The 17,332-nt window shown below is 49.4% G+C and overlaps 1 protein-coding gene across 1 annotated transcript in view; it reads right to left on the bottom strand.

Moving 5' to 3' along the window:
• Positions 1–631: 631 nt before the first annotated feature.
• The window catches only part of CFAP45 (cilia and flagella associated protein 45), a 29,350-nt gene continuing 12,649 nt past the window's right edge, over positions 632–17,332 (bottom strand). Inside the window, exons 6-12 of the mRNA XM_084865883.1 lie at positions 16,909–17,087; positions 14,571–14,700; positions 10,242–10,388; positions 7,287–7,400; positions 6,227–6,420; positions 1,687–1,911; positions 632–1,319 (exon numbers count right to left, since the gene is read on the bottom strand). Coding sequence (XP_084722009.1) covers positions 1,241–1,319; positions 1,687–1,911; positions 6,227–6,420; positions 7,287–7,400; positions 10,242–10,388; positions 14,571–14,700; positions 16,909–17,087 — 1,068 coding nt within the window. The 3' untranslated portion in view covers positions 632–1,240. The remainder of the gene's footprint in view (positions 1,320–1,686; positions 1,912–6,226; positions 6,421–7,286; positions 7,401–10,241; positions 10,389–14,570; positions 14,701–16,908; positions 17,088–17,332) is intronic.

Below are 17,332 nucleotides of genomic sequence, written 5' to 3'. Positions count from 1 at the left end.
TAATTAAAAAATGGAAAAAAGCCGAAACCGGTTTGGCTCAGTGGTAGAGCATCGGTCTGCAGACTGAAAGGACCCAGGTTTGATTCTGGGCAAGGGCATGTATACATTGGTTGCGGGCACATCCCCGGTGGGGGGGGTGCAAGAGGCAGCTGGTCGATGTTTCTCTCTCATGGACGTTTCTAGCTCTCTATCTCTCTCCCTTCCTCTCTGTAAAAAAATCAATAAAATATATTTTTTAAAAATGGAAAAAAATTATTTTGGGAAAGTCCCATATGCCCACCAAGCTAAAAAAGAAAAAGGAAGGAAGGAAGGAAGGAAGGAAAAAGGAAAGGAAAGGAAAGGAAAGGAAAGGAAAGGAAAGGAAAGGAAAGGAAAGGAAAGGAAAGGAAAGAAAAAAACAGACGAACAGACGGGACAATGAGAAGTCTCTGTGAGGATGGAGCTAGGTCTGCTGTGCTCACGGAGTGCCGGGCCATCCCTAGCACATCCTTGGACCTGGGAAGTGTTGAAGGAGCGAATGAGCGGACAGAGGATTAACACGGGCAGCGATGGCTGTGGGGAGCGCCCCTCATCGGAGTGAGGTGGACTGAGGGCTGCCCAGCCGCTTGCCTGATGGGCCGCTGTATTTGGGTGAGGGGCCTCGGCCGCAGGATGAGCAGCGGGCCCTGGGTGTGGCCTGCTGAGGGACAGGCAGTGTCTGTGTGGTGGTGCTGCTGCAGTTGAAAGGCTCAGGCGGGGCAGGGCTGAGGCAGGTGGGTAAATCCGGGTTCAGACACCACCCCCTACACAGATGCAGCCTGAGTCATAGGCGTGAGCCAGAAGAGCTCTATTTCCAATGGCCAAGCGCTTCCTTCCCCATCCAGCCAGCCCGCCAGCCCCTCCCTGAGCGCATCTCCAGCTCCTGCCTGCCCAGAACGCCCTGGGCTGGGCCTGCGCTGGAAGCTGGCCTGATGGCAGCATCCCAGAGGCTCACAAACGGCCAAGAGACACCAGAACCAAGGGCCATGGTGGGGAGCATCCCTGAATCCGGTCTGGCCCCGAGGCACCGCACCCCGCACACCTGGGTCCCCTGCCCCCTCATTGCCCTGGAGGAGCCAGTCCCCACACAGGACGCAGGCTGCTGCTTAGAGTAGAATAGATTTAATCTGTAACTACTAAACGTCTATGTTAGCGGCAGTCATGGGCACCCAGGCGCTGGGCGGACCTCCCCCGGAAGGCATCCGGGGAGCTGAGAGGCCCCTCAGCTCACAGGGGTGGCGGGCAGGATGTTGGCTTTGCGCTCAGCTTCGATGCAGTATTTCTCCGGGAGGCCGGTGGCTCTGCAGAGGGGGAGTGAGGGGGGGCGGGTAGAGAGAGACACCGGGTGGGGGTAAGGGTCAGGGCGCCAGAGAGCAGGCAGCAGGGCAGGGGTGGGGTTATAGACCTGGGGTCCTGCACCGCCCCCAAACCCACTCCCAGGATTCATCCCCCAAACATACTCCTGTGGGAGCCCCAGCATCCTGCCAAGTAGCTCCCAGGGAGCCGGGAAGACCCAGGCCCCCGGATATTCTGCGGGAGCCCCATGCAGACGGCAACCCCCCTAAGCGCCTCCATCACGGCCTGCCATCCCGGAATCCCAGCTCTCCAGCCTTTCCGCCTCTGGGGGACCAGGGGGGTGGGGGACCGGAGGAGGAGCAGGGAGAGTACCTCAGCTCCTCGATCTTCTTCTTCTTGACGTCGTTGATGCGCTCGCTGCGCCGCTGCGCCTCCTCCTTGAGGCGCCGGCCCTCCTCGAAGGTGGCGATGCGCTCCTGCACCAGCTTCTGCTGGTTCTCGCGCACCTGGCGCCGCAGCTCCTGCACGTGCTGCAGGCGCTCCGAAGCCCTCTTCTCCTCCGCCAGCCGCTCCCGCTCAATCTGCTCTCGCTGGGCCCTGGGGGGACGCGGGGTGTGGAGTGAGCTGCCACCTCCCCCAAAGGAAAAGTGCTGGGGCGCCTCGTGGGCTGGCTCCTCCCGGGGATGTGCTTCAGGGACCCAGGCTCCAGCCCTCTCTGGGGCTCCCAGACCAGCCTCCAAGGCTGTGCCTGCGCATGCTCCCCACTCGCCTCCAGCCAGGACCTGCCACTGCGCATCAGAGGGCAGCTTAGAAGGGCCCCACGCTTAACTTAATGTCCTGCTGTCGCTGTTTTAAAATTCTTAATAGTTATTTTAACAAGAGGCCCACAATCTCATTTTTTCCACTGGACCCTGCAAATTATGGTCCCACACTCAGGGTTTCACTCACTGGAAGCTATTGTTCCTACTTTTGTCTCTTAGAGCAAAGCATAACCCCTCTCCAGCTAGTTCTATGATCTCCCTCTCCCTCCCCTTCTCCCTTTTCCCTCTCCCTCCCCTTCTTCTTCTTCCCTCTCCCTCTCCTTCTTCCCTCTCCCTCTCCTTCTCCCTCTCCATCCCCTTCTTCCTCTTCCCTCTTCCCTCTCCCTCTCCTTCTCTCTCTCCCTCCCCTTCTCCCTCTTCCCTCTCCCTCTCCTTCTCCCTCTCCCTCCCCTTCTCCCTCTCCATCCCTTTCTCCCTCTTCCCTCTCCCTCCCCTTCTCCCTCTCCTTCTCCTTCTCCCTATTCCCTCTCCCTCTCCTTTTCCCTCTCCATCCCCTTCTCCCTCTCCCCTTCCATCCCCTTCTTCCTCTCCTTCCCCCTCTTTTTCCTCTCCTTCTTCCCCTCTCTTTCCCTCTTATCTCTCTCCTTCTCCCTCTCCCTCTCCCTTTTCTTCCTCTCCTTCCCCTTCCTCTCCCTCTCCCTACTTCTTCCTTCCTTCCTTCCTTCTCATGAACAGTAATGCTGGCATTACAAAACCAACAACGGGAATACTTAGAGGAAGTGGTCAATCTGTTCTGCGAGCTCTCCTTGGTTGCTGGGAGAAGCAAGAAACTCAGCCTGACACCTCTTCCTTCTCTTGTTGCCCCAACTCTCTGAATTCCTCTTGGACCCTCTTCCACAGGAATTCTTTATGGCCCCTGACGTCAGGGGGAATGGCTAATATAGACTAGATGAGCTCAGAAAAACTCACATAAAACCTATTCCTATCTCAGAGGAAATGCCGTCCTAAGCCATCTTGAGCTATCATTTTAGTTCTTCCTCAACGTAATAAAAAGCCAAATGTCAAATCCTCTCAGGCAAAGATCTCTCCCCTGTCCTGCTCCCCCGGGGTCACTCACACCCCAACAAAGGTACCCAAAGCACTGCTGCACTTATTTGCTTCCCTCTAGCCATCACCCAAGATGCACCGTCGTGGGGGATCAGCTCAACTCCCAGCCACTCCTTTACATCATGGAAACGCCTTTCAAAATGCTGCTGCTGCAGAACCTTCTGAGTTCTCCAGGAGAGGACTGCTGGCTTCCTTGGCGCTCTGTGCGTAGGCCCCAAACCCCCCTGGCCAGGCGCATCTAGGCAGCAGGCACTCCCCTTCGCCTTGCCATTGCTTTCTATACAGAGAACAGATTCCTACTATTCACAGCATGAGAAACAGGGTGAAATGGAGGACCTCATGTCACTAGAGAACCCTGGGGCGGCTGGCCGTAAGATCTGCATGGGGAGAGCCTGCATCACATTGTTCGAGCAGTGATCTGGGAACTTGCAAAAAACAACTGATGGCTGGGCCCCACCCAGACCCGCTAAGCCAGAGTTCATGGAGGTGCAGCCTGGGCATCGCCCTTGGGAAATCTCCAGGCATTTCCAGGAACCAGAGGGGAGGACGGCTCTGCTCTCTCTGCTCAGTCGGCAGGCCAGGGTGACAGGCAGCCCTCTGCCCAGAAGGGAGTCCCTGTACGGGCCACGCACGAGGCCGTGCTTAGGAAGTAGGACATAGTGGCCATGGCAGAGATGCTCCTAGCACGTGAAGACAACCACCATGGTGGCCACCGGGCCCTGGAGACACGAGGTCTAGACACCAACCTAGGACAACGGGTAAACTTGAAGTTTCCAGCTTTAAAGACTGACTGTGAAAGCCCAGCCAGTGTGGCTGGCTCAGAGGTTGAGTGTTGACCTATGAACCAGAAGGTCACGGTTCAATTCCCAGTCAGGGTCAGGGCACATGTCCAGGCTCTATCCCCAGCAGGGGGCATGCAGGAGGCAACTGATCAATGATTCTCTCTTATAATTGATGTTTCTTTCTCTGTCTGCCTTTCCCTTTCTCTCTGAAATAAATAAAAAATATATATATTTTAAAAACTGACTACTGCCAAAACCAGTTTGGCTCAGTAGATAGAGCCTGTGGACTGAAAGTTCCCGAGTTCGATTCCGGTCAAGGGCATGTACGCTGGTTGCGGGCACATCTCCAGTAGGGGGTGTGCAAGAAGCAACTGACCGATGTTTCTCTCTCATCGATGTTTCTCTCTATCCCTCTCTCTTCCTCTCGGTTAAAAAAAAAAAAAAATCAATAAAATGTATTTTTTTAAAAACTGACTACTATGTATGCTTCGGAAAAACAAAGCTAAGAACAAACAAATGGGTCAGTGACAGAAGCGAAGCTTTCATCTCTTTCCGTTAACATTTAGTGCCTGCTAAAGGCAGCACAGACGTCCCAGGGCACAGAGGCTGGGGAGGGCACACAGCTGAGAGGATACTGGAGCCCAGGGGCAGAAACTCTGGGGCCATTGAGCACGCTGCCTTCTTTACCAGGTATCCAGAGACCATGGCACAGCTCTGAGGGCAGGGAGGCTGCAGAGCCAAAGGGCATCCCGACCAGTGGGGACAGGCTGGGGGCCCACAGCCCAATAAACGGCCAGGAACCTGGCTCTGCCAAGGACAGAGCTTCCGATGGACCTGCTCTATCTCTGGCCAAGGCTCCAAGCCTGCTCTAGCAGCAGCTAACGGGCTGTATCAAGAATAAGAACTCAGCCCTGGCTGGTTTGGCTCAGTAGACAGAGCGTCAGTCAAAGGCATGTGCCCGGGTTGTTGGCTCCATCCCCAGTAGGGGGCATGCAGGAGGCAGCTGATCAATGATTCCCTCTCATCATTGATATTCTCTCTCTCCCTCTCCCTTCTTCTCTGAAATCAATAAAAATATATTTTTTAAAAAAACACCCAAGAACCTAGAGTGTGTAGACCAAGAAAGTTGGGCTGTGCCACTCTACTCATCTCTACTCATCAGAGCATAATTTCAGTTATTTTGTATTGTAACCACCCAATTAAAATTTCATTTGCTTTGTTTCCTTTGGAAATGTTCTGATCTTATCGTCTCAAGATCTCATAGAGCAAAAATGGAGTCATTCCCAGCTCAACCAGCAGAGGTAGAGCCTGGAGAACACTCAGGGCCACGTCCGTCCGAGGGGCAGATCTGCCTGACGGAACCCGGAGCAGCTAGAACTGCTAAGCGCTTTGAGGCAGGGGGCTGAGAGGTGTGAACACTCAGCCTTCATTTCTGCGTCACCGTTATCACTGACCCATCAGAGAAGACAGAAAAGGATAAAGAGCTGGCAAGGGGGAGACATGGAGAAGTATAGGTGAGGTCAATCTAAAGGAGTCTCTGACATCCTTCCTCCCTCACATTCCCCAGAGCACCCAGCACAGCACCGTGAATTTGTGTGCTTAGTACATATTTGTCAAGTGAGGGGAAAAAGACCTCGCTGAAAGCCCTGCTCCAATGACTCACAACCACTCGTGTTTGAAGTTTCCTTCATCTCTCCTCACCTCCCAGCCGAAATTTCATCCCCAACTGGCAGGAAGACATGTGGTGGGTGGAGGGGGGAGGGGCAGAAAGGGCAAGATTTATAACTTTCCTTACACCTTCAACACTCCAAGAAAAATAATCCCAACCATCCCTAAATCCTTCAACACTTCCAGGTTTCCAACTCTCTAATCATAAAATTCTTGGCTTGCCTGGCTGGCGTGGCTCAGTGGTTGAGCATCGGCCTATGAACCAGGAGGTTACGGTTTGATTCCCAGTCAGGGCACAGGCCCGGGTTGAGGGCTCAACCCCTGGTGGGGGGCTTGCAGGAAGCAGCCAATCAATGATCCTCTCTCATCGCTGATGTTTCTACCTCTCTCTCCCTCTCCTTTCCACTCTGAAATCAATCTTAAAATATTTAAATTAAATTAAATTTAAAAATTCTTGGCTCGAGTGCCTGAAATGTTTCAATCATCCATCTGGTTAGAGTGACCCCGCCCACCGGGGCAAGCTGGACGTATGTCTGTCTATGGACATCCCAGCCACAGCGCAAGGAAAGGGAGCGGGCGTTCCACCCCTCCTACCGAAGGATCCGGTCGAATTCATCCCGGTCCCGTTGCACCTGCACTGCCAGCGTGTGCTGCTTGAACGCCACCTGCTCCAGCCGCGTTTTCCGCAGCCTGGCCTCCGTCTCCATCTTCTTCTGCGCGTTTTCCTTCTCCTTCCTGCGCCACTCTCTGTCTGCAACCTCCTGGTTGCGCTTTGCCCGCAAGGCATCCTGGGAAAGCAGAGGGTGGGGAGGCCAGGGAGTTTGCAAAACAATCTCACAGGGGACCAGACACCCCTTCACCGCAGCCTGAGAAGTCTTTGAAATTGATCAGTGATTCTCAGTGGATGAAAGGGCAGCGGGAAGAGGGAGACTGACACACGGCTGCTTTGAGAAGTTGCATGGATTTCTCTAGTCGCAAGGTTATTCTGGGGAGGAATAAATGCAGTCCTGTCATAGAACTTTCAGGGCAGGGCAGCTGGCCGGTATTGCGCATGGGTAAGCCTCGACCCAGGAACTGGGAGGTCATGGTTTTGATTCCTGGTCAGGGCACATGCCCAGGTTGCAGGCTCCATCCTCAATAGGGGGCATGCATGAGGCAGCTGATCCATGATTCTCATCATTGATGTTTCTCTCTCTCCCTCTCCCTTCCTCTCTCTGAAATCAGTAAAAGTATATTAAAAAGAAAAAGAACTTCCGGGCCAGACGGTACCAAGGGATCACCTTGTCCTTCCGCCTCACTCATCCCAATGCTTTTCCTGTACCTCAAACACTTCCATGTAGTCCTGCGACTGCTTCTCACTTTAAAAACTGCTAATAACGGAGCTGTTACGGTTTCCTCCGGTAGCACATTTCAGTGATTAGTTAAGCTTGAACGTTCTTTACAAAACAGTCAAAAGCTTTCTCTTGGACCTTAAGCCCATAACGCACGCTCCGTCCTTGCTGCCTCACACACTGGAAGCAGGCCCGCCCTTCTCTCTTAGATGGCAGCCGTCTAGATCGTTTCTTCTACATCTCCGCCCTCGAGGCCGCAGGAGCGGCTGCCACAGGAACAGTTACGGGAACGGAAGAGGTGGGGGGAGGTAGAAAACAGGTACCTTTTCTGCCAGGTAATCTTGGACCTTTTCTTGCATGATCCTCATGCGGGCGATCTCCTTCTCTTTCTCCCTCCTGATTCTCTCCTGCTCAGCCTCAAACTCTGCCTCTCGAGCCTGCCAACGAGAAAGGCTTTGTAGGGCATCTCCCACTGTCCCCGCCTTGCAGAGAGAAACCAAGCCCCCACACCCATCTGTCCAGGATCTCCCCGACTGCCTGACTCCTCCCTGTACAGCGAAACGACCAGCAATGCAAGGACATAAGACCAGTTAGCAAATCTGTAACATGCTTTCTCCTGTGTTATCCCAGAGCAGTGGTCGGCAAACCATGGCTCGTGAGCCACATGCGGCTCTTTTGGCCCCGTGGGTGTGGCTCTTCCACAAAATACCACGTGCGGGCGTGCATGTACAGTGCGATTGGAACTCTGTGGCCCATGGGCAGAAGTCGGTTTTCGGCCTGGGCGAGTCTATTTTGAAGAAGTGGCGTTAGAACACTCAAGGGGCCGAAGAGCCACATGTGGCTTGTGAGCAATGGTTTGCCGACCACTGTCGCAGAGGGTCCTCACATCTCCTGAGACAGATATTGTAGATGGAGAAACTGATGGTCACAGAGATTAAGGTTCCTGCCCTAGAGGGCATGGCTGGTCAGCAGCCAAACAGGCTTTGAGCGCCGGTTTCCTGAGCACAGCCTGCATGCTCCTTCCAGCTTCACAACTTCCAGGTTACACGGCCACCTGGCCAAGTTTCTGAGAGTAACCGCTGTGGCTCCCTGCCTGCCTTGTAAAGTTCAGCAGGCGGAGGTTATCTCGTTAGTCCCTGGGCAAATGGCCAGCATGCTTTGGGCAGCCCCACGGTGGTTAGCAGAGACCGAAGGACTGACCCATCCCAATTCGCTCCCTCTGCTTCTCCTCTGAAAGAACAGATATATCCCTAAAAGCTCACCAGGTCCAGCTTCCCAACCGCCATTCCAGGGCGGTCACAGACTGATGGCTCAGGTTGGGTGGAAATGTGATCTTCCCATAAGGAACTTTCCTTTGCTCTCATTTTATCTACCCAGGCTTCTGTGCAGCCCACTGAGTGCCTGCCTGTGAGCTGTGCACACTGACGGTACGCCAAGCTGGTCTCTCTGTCCCCCCTGTGCTCTAGATGGCAGGGCAGAGAACGCTGGAGGCTTTCATAGCCAACCAGCTCTAAAGAGGCAGCGCTGGCTGCAAGGACAGAGACCACTGAGGTCAGGAAAGGGCTTGTGACACACTTGGACACTTACAGTGGGCTGTGCGTATACCCGGTCATCATCCTCTTGCAGCAAATCCCGTCCATGTTCTCTCCATGGATGAAGACAAGGCACACTCCTCTCCTGCCCAGAACTCGATGGTGATTTCCCATCATTCCCTGCTTCTAGCTCTGCTCAAGGTCCCAGGCATCCCCAACAACTGCTCTCAGCTCCCTGTCACCTCATCACCTCATTCCTTATCATGGCCACCACAGACGCTCTGCCACGGCCAGCAGATCGGTTCACCAACTCCGACACCACCTTCACCTGTTCAGGGACGTAGCCGCTGAGTTCTCTTCGTCTAGGTGTGCTCAGCCTCATCTGACACTGGACACACATGGAAGCATTCAGGACATTTTGAATCAATCAATAACTAGATCCATGAGGGGGTGGTAATGATCAAATGAGACAACACTCCTGAAGCACGTGGCACAGCGCCTGTGCACAGACTAAGCTCTCAACAAATAGCAGTTGTGTGATCGCTGTTATGCACGAACCATCGCTGCCCTTCGTCTTGCATTCTCATTCTGTGCCCTGTGCATCCCTGCATCCAATAAGAAAGCCAAAGCTAACAAATAGGTTTATTAAGCTTCCTTTCTGTGCGTTGCATTTGGAGTATGTAGGCATATCCCATATGCCTCTATCCTCCCCTTGTCCATCATTAAAACTCACTACTATGGAGATGTATGATGTGCCCTCCATCAGCATGGAAGCTCAACATCAGAGAAGAGACAGGACCAACACACTTAGAATTGAACACATTTTTCTGCCACCTTGAGTCCTTCCCTTTCTTCTCACATAAATTCGTGTTCACTCCATCTAAATGGTGCTTAAAAGTTTTTTTTTGCCCAGCACTCCTCACAGGGCCAATCATTCCATTACCCCATTTTGCCCTAGAATGAGCCTGCCCATTCCTAACTTTCATCCCCCGGTAACCATTGCAGACGTTGCCTTCTGTTCCATGTGCATTTGTTCTATGGGTTCCACAGTGAGGGATGGGGAAAACTCTATTTTCTGATTCCAGCACCCAACACAGGATGCCCAATATGGGAGTTTTCACAAGAAACTTATGGAAAACTGATTCATGATTAATGATGATATAATTATCCGGGTCATGAGGAATCCACCGGAAACTTTAATTTCACCAATAGTTTTCATTTTCTTTCCTGCCTGCACCTGACCGTCATCCCAACTTCTAATCAAAGGTGTTAACAATGATAATTACACCCTAATTTGGGTGTTTTTTTCCAGGCTATTCTCCTTTAATGAACAAGTGGACTGGCTGAGATGAGGAGAAAAAGAAGCCAAGCCCTGCCGAAACCGGTTTGGCTCAGTGGTAGAGCATCAGTCTGTGGACTGAAAGGTCCCAGGTTCGATTCCGGTCAGGGGCATATACATTGGTTGCAGGCACATCCCCAGTAGCGGGTGTGCAAGAGGCAGCTGGTTGATGTTTCTCTCTCATCGACGTTTCTGGCTATCTCTCTCCCTTCCTCTCTGTAAAAAATCAATAAAATATATATTTTTTTTAAAAAAAGAAGCCAAGCCCTTGAAAGAAGTACTTAACTTTTAGAAGAAGACAGGGCTGCTTTGCATTGGAGTTCCCTCAGTTCTCAGGTCTGTCTCTCCCCATGACAGACATTCCATTCCTGGCCACAAGTCCTAAAGGTCAGAAAGCAGGTCCCTACCATCTTCTTCTTGGTGAACTCCATCACCAACTGGTCTGCCAGCTTCTCCTGAGCCTGCAGTTCTGCTTTCTGTTTCTGGCTCTCCTCTTTGAAGCGCTGAATCTCAGCTTGCATCTTCAGTTTCTCCTGGTGCCTTAGTTCCATGTCCTGCCAGCAAAAGGAAGAGTCTCAGAGTAGAAGGGGACACAACCTAAAGACACTGGCACATAAGGATTAAGATACACACATAGACTCAGAGACACAAATCCTTTGATAGCTATTTTTTGTTAAAGTTGCCATCTATAATAACAAAAGCATAAAATGCTAATTAGACCAGATGTCCTTCTGGATGACCTTCTGGATGAAGCCAGGGCTTAAAGGGCCAATCCCAATGATTTTCATGCATTGGGCCTCTTGTATATATATATATTTCAGAGAGGAAGGGAGAGGAAGATAGAAACATCAATGATTAGAGAGAATTATTGATTGGCTACCTTCTGCAAACTCCCTACTGGGGATCGAGCCCACCACCTGGGCATGTGCCCTTGACCAGAATCGAACCCAGGACCCTTCAGTCCGCAAGCCAATGCTCTATCCACTGAGCAAAACTGGCTAGGGAAATGCTGTTCTTTTAAGGGTTGTCAATGACCTCTTCCAGGCAAATGGCCTTTTTATAGTCTTCATCCAACTTGACTTTGTGGCAGCCCCTGACACTGTTGATCTATTTATACTCTCGGGAAGTGGAGGATTTTAAAATTCTAATCAGTATCTTGCACATGTCATGCCAAACCCCATCCCTATAGCTTTGCTCATGGTATATTTCTCCTGTCTTCAATTCCCTTCACTTAAACCCAAGCTTTTAGTCATCATTAATAGTGACCATTTTAATAATAAGTATTGCCCTAATTGGATATTCCTGTTCATTGAGCACATAGCCTATTTCTAACACTGAAACACACCCCAAACCCCTGAAAGTTAGGTCTTGTTATCTCTCTCGTGCAAATGAAGATGAGGTCCAGAGTTTAAGTAATTTGCCCAGAGCCAATTAACTACTAAACTGCAGAGCCAGAATCTTGAGACCTGAGCTGTCTACATTAAAGTTCCAACCTTCTCTGGAAATCTAACTTGATTGCCCCAAGCTGCAATTCTCTTCTCCTTGCTTAATGTCGGCACACCTCCTGGGATTTAATAGCATCCCTGTGCTTTCGTTCTGCCACAGCTAGAGAACAGGGGCCTGTGTCACACTTCCTCTCTTAGTCAACAACATGCAGCCCAATTGAGAGAAAAACAGAAAATACTCAATAAACTATTGCTAAAAGAGATAACTATTGATAAAAAGGAAAAAAAAAACCAAAACAACTTAGACACAGAAACGCAATGAGTGATAGAGATCAGAGAACCAAGGTGACAACTTAGTGGCAAGACCCCCTCTGAGGAAGGAGCCCCTGCCTTTCCCAGCGCCAAGCCTTTGGAAGCTCCTGATCACTAGGCCACTTCTAGGCCACGCACATCTTCCGGCTCCAATGGGGAGAGACACTAGAATTTTGTGCAGCTGCCTCCCTACACCCTCTATCAAACTCCTTGCTTCAAACTCATCTACCCACTGACTCACCCTACCTCCCACACTGTTTCCAGCTCCCTCCATTCCTTCCCTGGTCTTTCAGCACCTCCACGGCCCAGCTTCTACCCTGACTCATCCAAGGCAATTCTACCAGCTCTCCCCAGCCTGGCTCACGGCCCAGGTCAGAGCTTCTTCTTCCAGGAAGCCTTCAGAGCCAGATTAACACAGCACATCTGCCTCTAACCAGTCCACGTGGGGCCTGAGTCATGGCTACCAGCATGCCTGCACTCTCACCGTACCCACCTCCTCACACACGCCACGTTTCCCCTTTTGCTACTCTAACTCTTACACTCCCTTCTCCCTTTCTTTCCTAACTTCCACACCACCACCACCACCATCACCCCAGTGTTAGGCCTCCAGTGTCATTGGTACCCCAGGCATTATTTAATCCCATTGACTTGCAAAGCTAAAAAAGCTGCCGACCTCTGATCTAAGACATACAATCATATATGTATTGATTTATTTCTTTGCCTGTGTGTTTACTTTTTTAATTTGTTGTCTTTGTTGGTTCATTTCATTTCTAAGATACCAAAGGGCCTTCCCTGCTTCTTATCTTTGAAGCCATTCCAAAGCAACCCCAGGAGAACTCCCCTCACTCTTCTCCATCCTGTTAGCAAGGCAGGAAAGCTGCCCTCGCACCATCCCAAAACATAAGGCAAGTCTAAGCTGGAGAGGCACAGGTTTCTACTTCAAATTGCCTAACCATACTTCCTGCAGACTCAGGGAGTGCCTGTTAGGAGGGCAGCCAGGCCCCCCCGGCAGGGCTCAGTGCTTGAGTGTTGACCTATGAACCAGGAGGTTACAGTTTGATTCCTGGACAGGCCATATGGCCAGGCTGCCTCCTGCATGCCCCACCCTGGGGACCGAGCCCCCAACCTGGGCATAAGGCCTGACCAGGAATTAAACTGTGACCTCCTAGTTCATAGGTCGACACTCAAGCACTGAGCCACGCCAGTGGGGCCTTGCTGCCCTTCTGATAGGCACTCCCTGAGTCTGCAGGCAGTATGTTAGGCAATTTGAAGTAGAAACCTGTGCCTCTCTATAAGCATTGATGTTTCTCTCTCTTCTCCGTCTCCCTTCCACTCTGAAATCAATAAAAAAATATATATATTTTTTAAAAGAAGGACAGCAAAATGACTATGACACAATATCAGTGCAATGTGTTGACTCAATGACACCAGGAATTTCCTCAGTGAGCCCACCATTCCCACTCACCACAGTCTAATTGGACTTTCCAGCCTTCGTTTCTCACCCATTTCCCTTTGTATTTACCCCTTGCCTTTCCTTCCTGGACCTATTCCTCTCTCTCCTCAGCCAGGAATGTGATCAGGTCTCTCTGACTTCGTGGCCCTGTTGATCCCCTTTTCAAGTAGTTCACAAGGCTACATGGCCCCTCACCATCCCTAACCATCCAGGCGATCTATCTCCCACATTGCAGGTGCTCTAAGAAGCCTTCATAATTATAAGGCCATTCGTAAGACCCTTCCGGGGCCTCTGTCACTCATCACCATCAAATGCACCATAAAATGACAACTCAATCATCTATGAATATGAGGGAGGAGGAACAAAATAAAAGCATATGTATTCCACAAGTTAAATGGAAACAATCAGACAAATCAGAATGTGGGACATTCTTCAAGTCAACCAGCCTGGATGCCTCAAAATATCAGTGTTATAAAAATAAAGGAAGAAAGAAGGAAGGAGGGAAGTCTAGATCAAAACACACTAAAGGGAATTAACTGAGTGGTCTTGGTTTGGAAAAAGAAGACAACTGAAATATATTTTTGGAATAATTGGTGGGAATTGAATGTGAATTAAATATTAAATTATATAGAATTATTAGATTTTTTGGTGTGGGAAGTGATAATAGTTCTGTTGACATGTAATAGAATGCTTTATTCTTCAGAGATGCAGACTGAAGCATTTAGTTAAGTGTCAAGATATCTGCAACTCACTTTTAAATAGTTTAACAATAACAGAATATGCATATACCTCTAAAACAGACAAGCAACTAAGGCATACTAACAATCATTAAATCGGTGAAGTATTATGCGTGCAGTACAATTTTTTCAATTGGTGTGTGTGAAATTTTTCAAAAGTGAAAAATTGAGAGGAAAAATCATAAATGCTCCAAATGCTTGCTGTGTCCCTGCTGTGCTTTTGTATACTGCAACAGACCAGGTAAGGCAAATAAAAGAGAATTTTTTTAAGTCTACTTAGTCTGGTCAGGTATGTCATCATTTCTTAGGCAACAAATAAGCCTACTAATTTTATTTAGGCTAACAGGAAAAAAGGTTTGGCTCGTCAACACAATTAATGACACTGGGATGCTGTGTTCTTTGAATGAGGTAGCAGCAGGAAGCCTAGAACTAAGACACTGCTACATTCATTGACAAAGTGTGTAATATCCCTAGGTAATTGAGGAGAGACCATAATGCATCCATCTGTTTATTTGTGTAAAGCAAGCAGCCATATATTTACTTTACGAGTCCACTCGCATGGACATGTCAGTCTTGGACCACAGGTTTCTGGGAGGCAGGGACAGTCTTTATCCAAATCTTTGCTCATCCTCAGCATGCCACCATGGCCAAATAAATGTTCAATGTGGCAATAAAAAGTTGGTGGTGATGTTAATGTTGTGAAATGAACATGTGCCTGGGATCCCCAAATCTTGGAGGGCTTTGCTGCTGGTGCTGGTAGAACCTGGCACATCTGCCCAGCCCTATTACCCTGAGATCCTCCTCTTGGAGCTGCTCCATGTATTCCAGCATCTGCTCCTTCTCCTGCTCCTGCTGCTCCGCAAACAGTGATCGCTCCTCCTGCTTCTTTTGCATCTGTTGCATAAGGTGCCGTTTTCCTCTGGAGGAAACAGAACCACATTATCTTAGAAATCAAGGATCTGTTCCTCTAGGCTCCAAACTTCGCCCAAGTGACTCCCAGAATGGGAGGCATGGCAAGAACAATTTGAGATGTGCCCTAACCATCTCTATGGTTCCTGAGCCCAGACCAAAGTCCTTCCCAGTGTCTCAAAGGGTCAGTCCTCTCTTTTCCAAGCTCCTGGTTCTGGGGCTCATACCTCTTGATAGTCCCTTTCTTCATTTGTTCCCAGAGTGCACCCCATAAAATGAACCATCTCCCTTTCAGCATGTAAAGAACTTCTGAAATGCTACCACCTCCCAAGCCGTCTCAGAATAATCACAGGGAGCTAGCTTTGCATGCTAGCTCCACAGAGCTTTAAGAGTTGCAAAGCCTAGGATTGAACATCGACCTATGAACCAGGATGGCATGGTTTGATTCCCAGTCAGGCACATGCCCGGGTTGTGAGCTTAATCTCCAGTGTGGGGTGTAAAGAAGCCAATGGTTCTCTCTCATCATGGATGTTTCTATGTTTCTCTCCCTTCCTCTCCCTTCCTCTCCCTTCCTCTCTGGGGGAAAAAAAAAAATATATATATATATATATATATATATATATTTTTTTTTTATATATATATGATGACTTCTTCCCCTTCCTCCAATTCCCCTGCTATCACCCTGTGTCGTCATCCCACCCTACTCCCCATGCCTAGTTTGCTAAGTTTCTTTCTCATATCCTATCTTACATTTTGAGATTGTCAGATGCTAGTGAAGAGGGCCAAGTCTGGCAAACCAGATTCTACAACCAGGATTGCACAGTTCCCTATGTGTTATTGGGATGTCAATAAATTTGGAAGCACCCAGACCTCGTGATATACAAGTAAAGCCTGGGAGAATGAGAGATGACACTGATTAGAATAAGAATCTAGGAGAAAGAGTACAAAAGTCACTTTCAAGTAGAACACTTGATGGCTTCATGACTCCAGATGAAATAAACAGGAGTAGTGAGTAAGAGTTGCATGGAAGCAGGTTTAAACTCAATACAAGAGCCAGCTCAAGTCATTAGAGCTGCCTAATGAGGCTAAGATATTTCATTAATTGGAGCTATTTATGCAGAAGATGAAGAGCCATTTATTCATTGAATAAACTTTTATTGGAAGCCTACTATATTCTACTAGGTGCCTACTAGAAGTCTAGAGGTGAATGGTGCCAGAGAACAGAATACAGATGGGGAAAGAGAACTGCCATTCAGTGGAGTACAAGCACTATTCATGGAGGTGATTTTTGTAGTATATGGTTGGTGTGCTGAATCTAGGACACTGTGATGTTATAATTTACCTGTTCTGGGTCTTATCCTTTTCTGTAAAATGAAGCAAACTAGCCAAAACCGGTTTGGCTCAATGGATAGAGCATCGGCTTGGGGACTGAAAGGTCCCAGGTTCGATTCGGGTCAAGGGCATGTACCTTGGTTGCGGGCATATCCCCAGTAGGGAGTGTGAAAGAGGCAGCTGATCGATGAATCCCTCTCATCGATGTTTCTAACTCTATCTCTCTCCCTTCCTCTCTGTACAAACTCAATAAAATATATATATTTTTTTAAATGAAGCAAACTAAATTCATCCATTCAAACATGTATTAAGAGCCTACTACAGGCCAAACACTCTGGTAGGCCCAGGAGCTACAGAAACAAATGAGGCAGGGACTCTGTCCTCCGTGATCATGCAGTGTAGTGAGGGCCAGAGACAACAATGCAAGAAGTGGTGTGCTAGGTCTCAACACAGTGTGATGGGGCACTGAGCCTCCCGGGGAAGTGAGGGAGGTGTCTCGGGGGAGGTGACAGCAAACTACAGACTAAGGGAAGAGACAGTGTTTTCCAGGGAAAAGTAAAGAGAAGGGTATTCCAAGCAGTGGGAGCAACAAAAGTCATGAACTTTTAACAAGACCTGGCATGGTGGGGGACGGGGGAAACGCAGAGTGAATGGCAGGAAATGGTGACAGATGAGGGGCTGGGGGCCAGGTGGTGAAGCACCCGTTGTGATCTTTGGATACAAGATTTAGGAAGGTGTGTGGTTCCATAATCACTCTATAAAGGTTTTGAGATCATAACAGATGATGACAATGGCCATGTCTCATCTCTTCCCTCTGTGAAAGTCTACCTGGACCTAGAGATTCAAGAAAACGGCAGAAAGAAAGATGCCAAAACCACCTCTTTACCGGATTCTTTCCTCTCTCCTCTTCCTGAGAAGCTCCTCCTGCCTTTGAAGCAATTTCTGCCGCTCCACCTCCATCATATGATCCAACCGCTTCTCCTCTGCATCCAGTTCTTTTTGAATCAGCTGTTTCTCCAGGATCTGGGCATCCCGGATGGCATGGCACTTGGCATTAAGGATGATCTGCGGAGTGGAAGTGAAACAGTGGTGCTAGGTCTGGGGGTAAGATTAGGAAGGGATGCGCCAGGGGGGTGTGGAAGCTGGAGGGAAGAGAAATGGGACTAGAATATTATCACGTGTGCTAGAAATGCACATGGCTGCTCACAAGCCCAGAAAAGCAAGAGCATTCTTATATTGGACCTTCCCTTTACTACCGTGTTTCCCCGAAAATAAGACATCCTCCGAAAATAAGACCTAGCGCAACTTTG

The sequence above is a fragment of the Pipistrellus hanaki genome (assembly GCF_964339955.1).
Source record: "Pipistrellus hanaki genome assembly, chromosome: 18".
Lineage (NCBI taxonomy): Eukaryota > Metazoa > Chordata > Mammalia > Chiroptera > Vespertilionidae > Pipistrellus > Pipistrellus hanaki.
The sequence above is the reverse complement of the archived record's forward strand: the minus strand, read 5'-3'. Positions and strand labels throughout refer to the sequence as shown.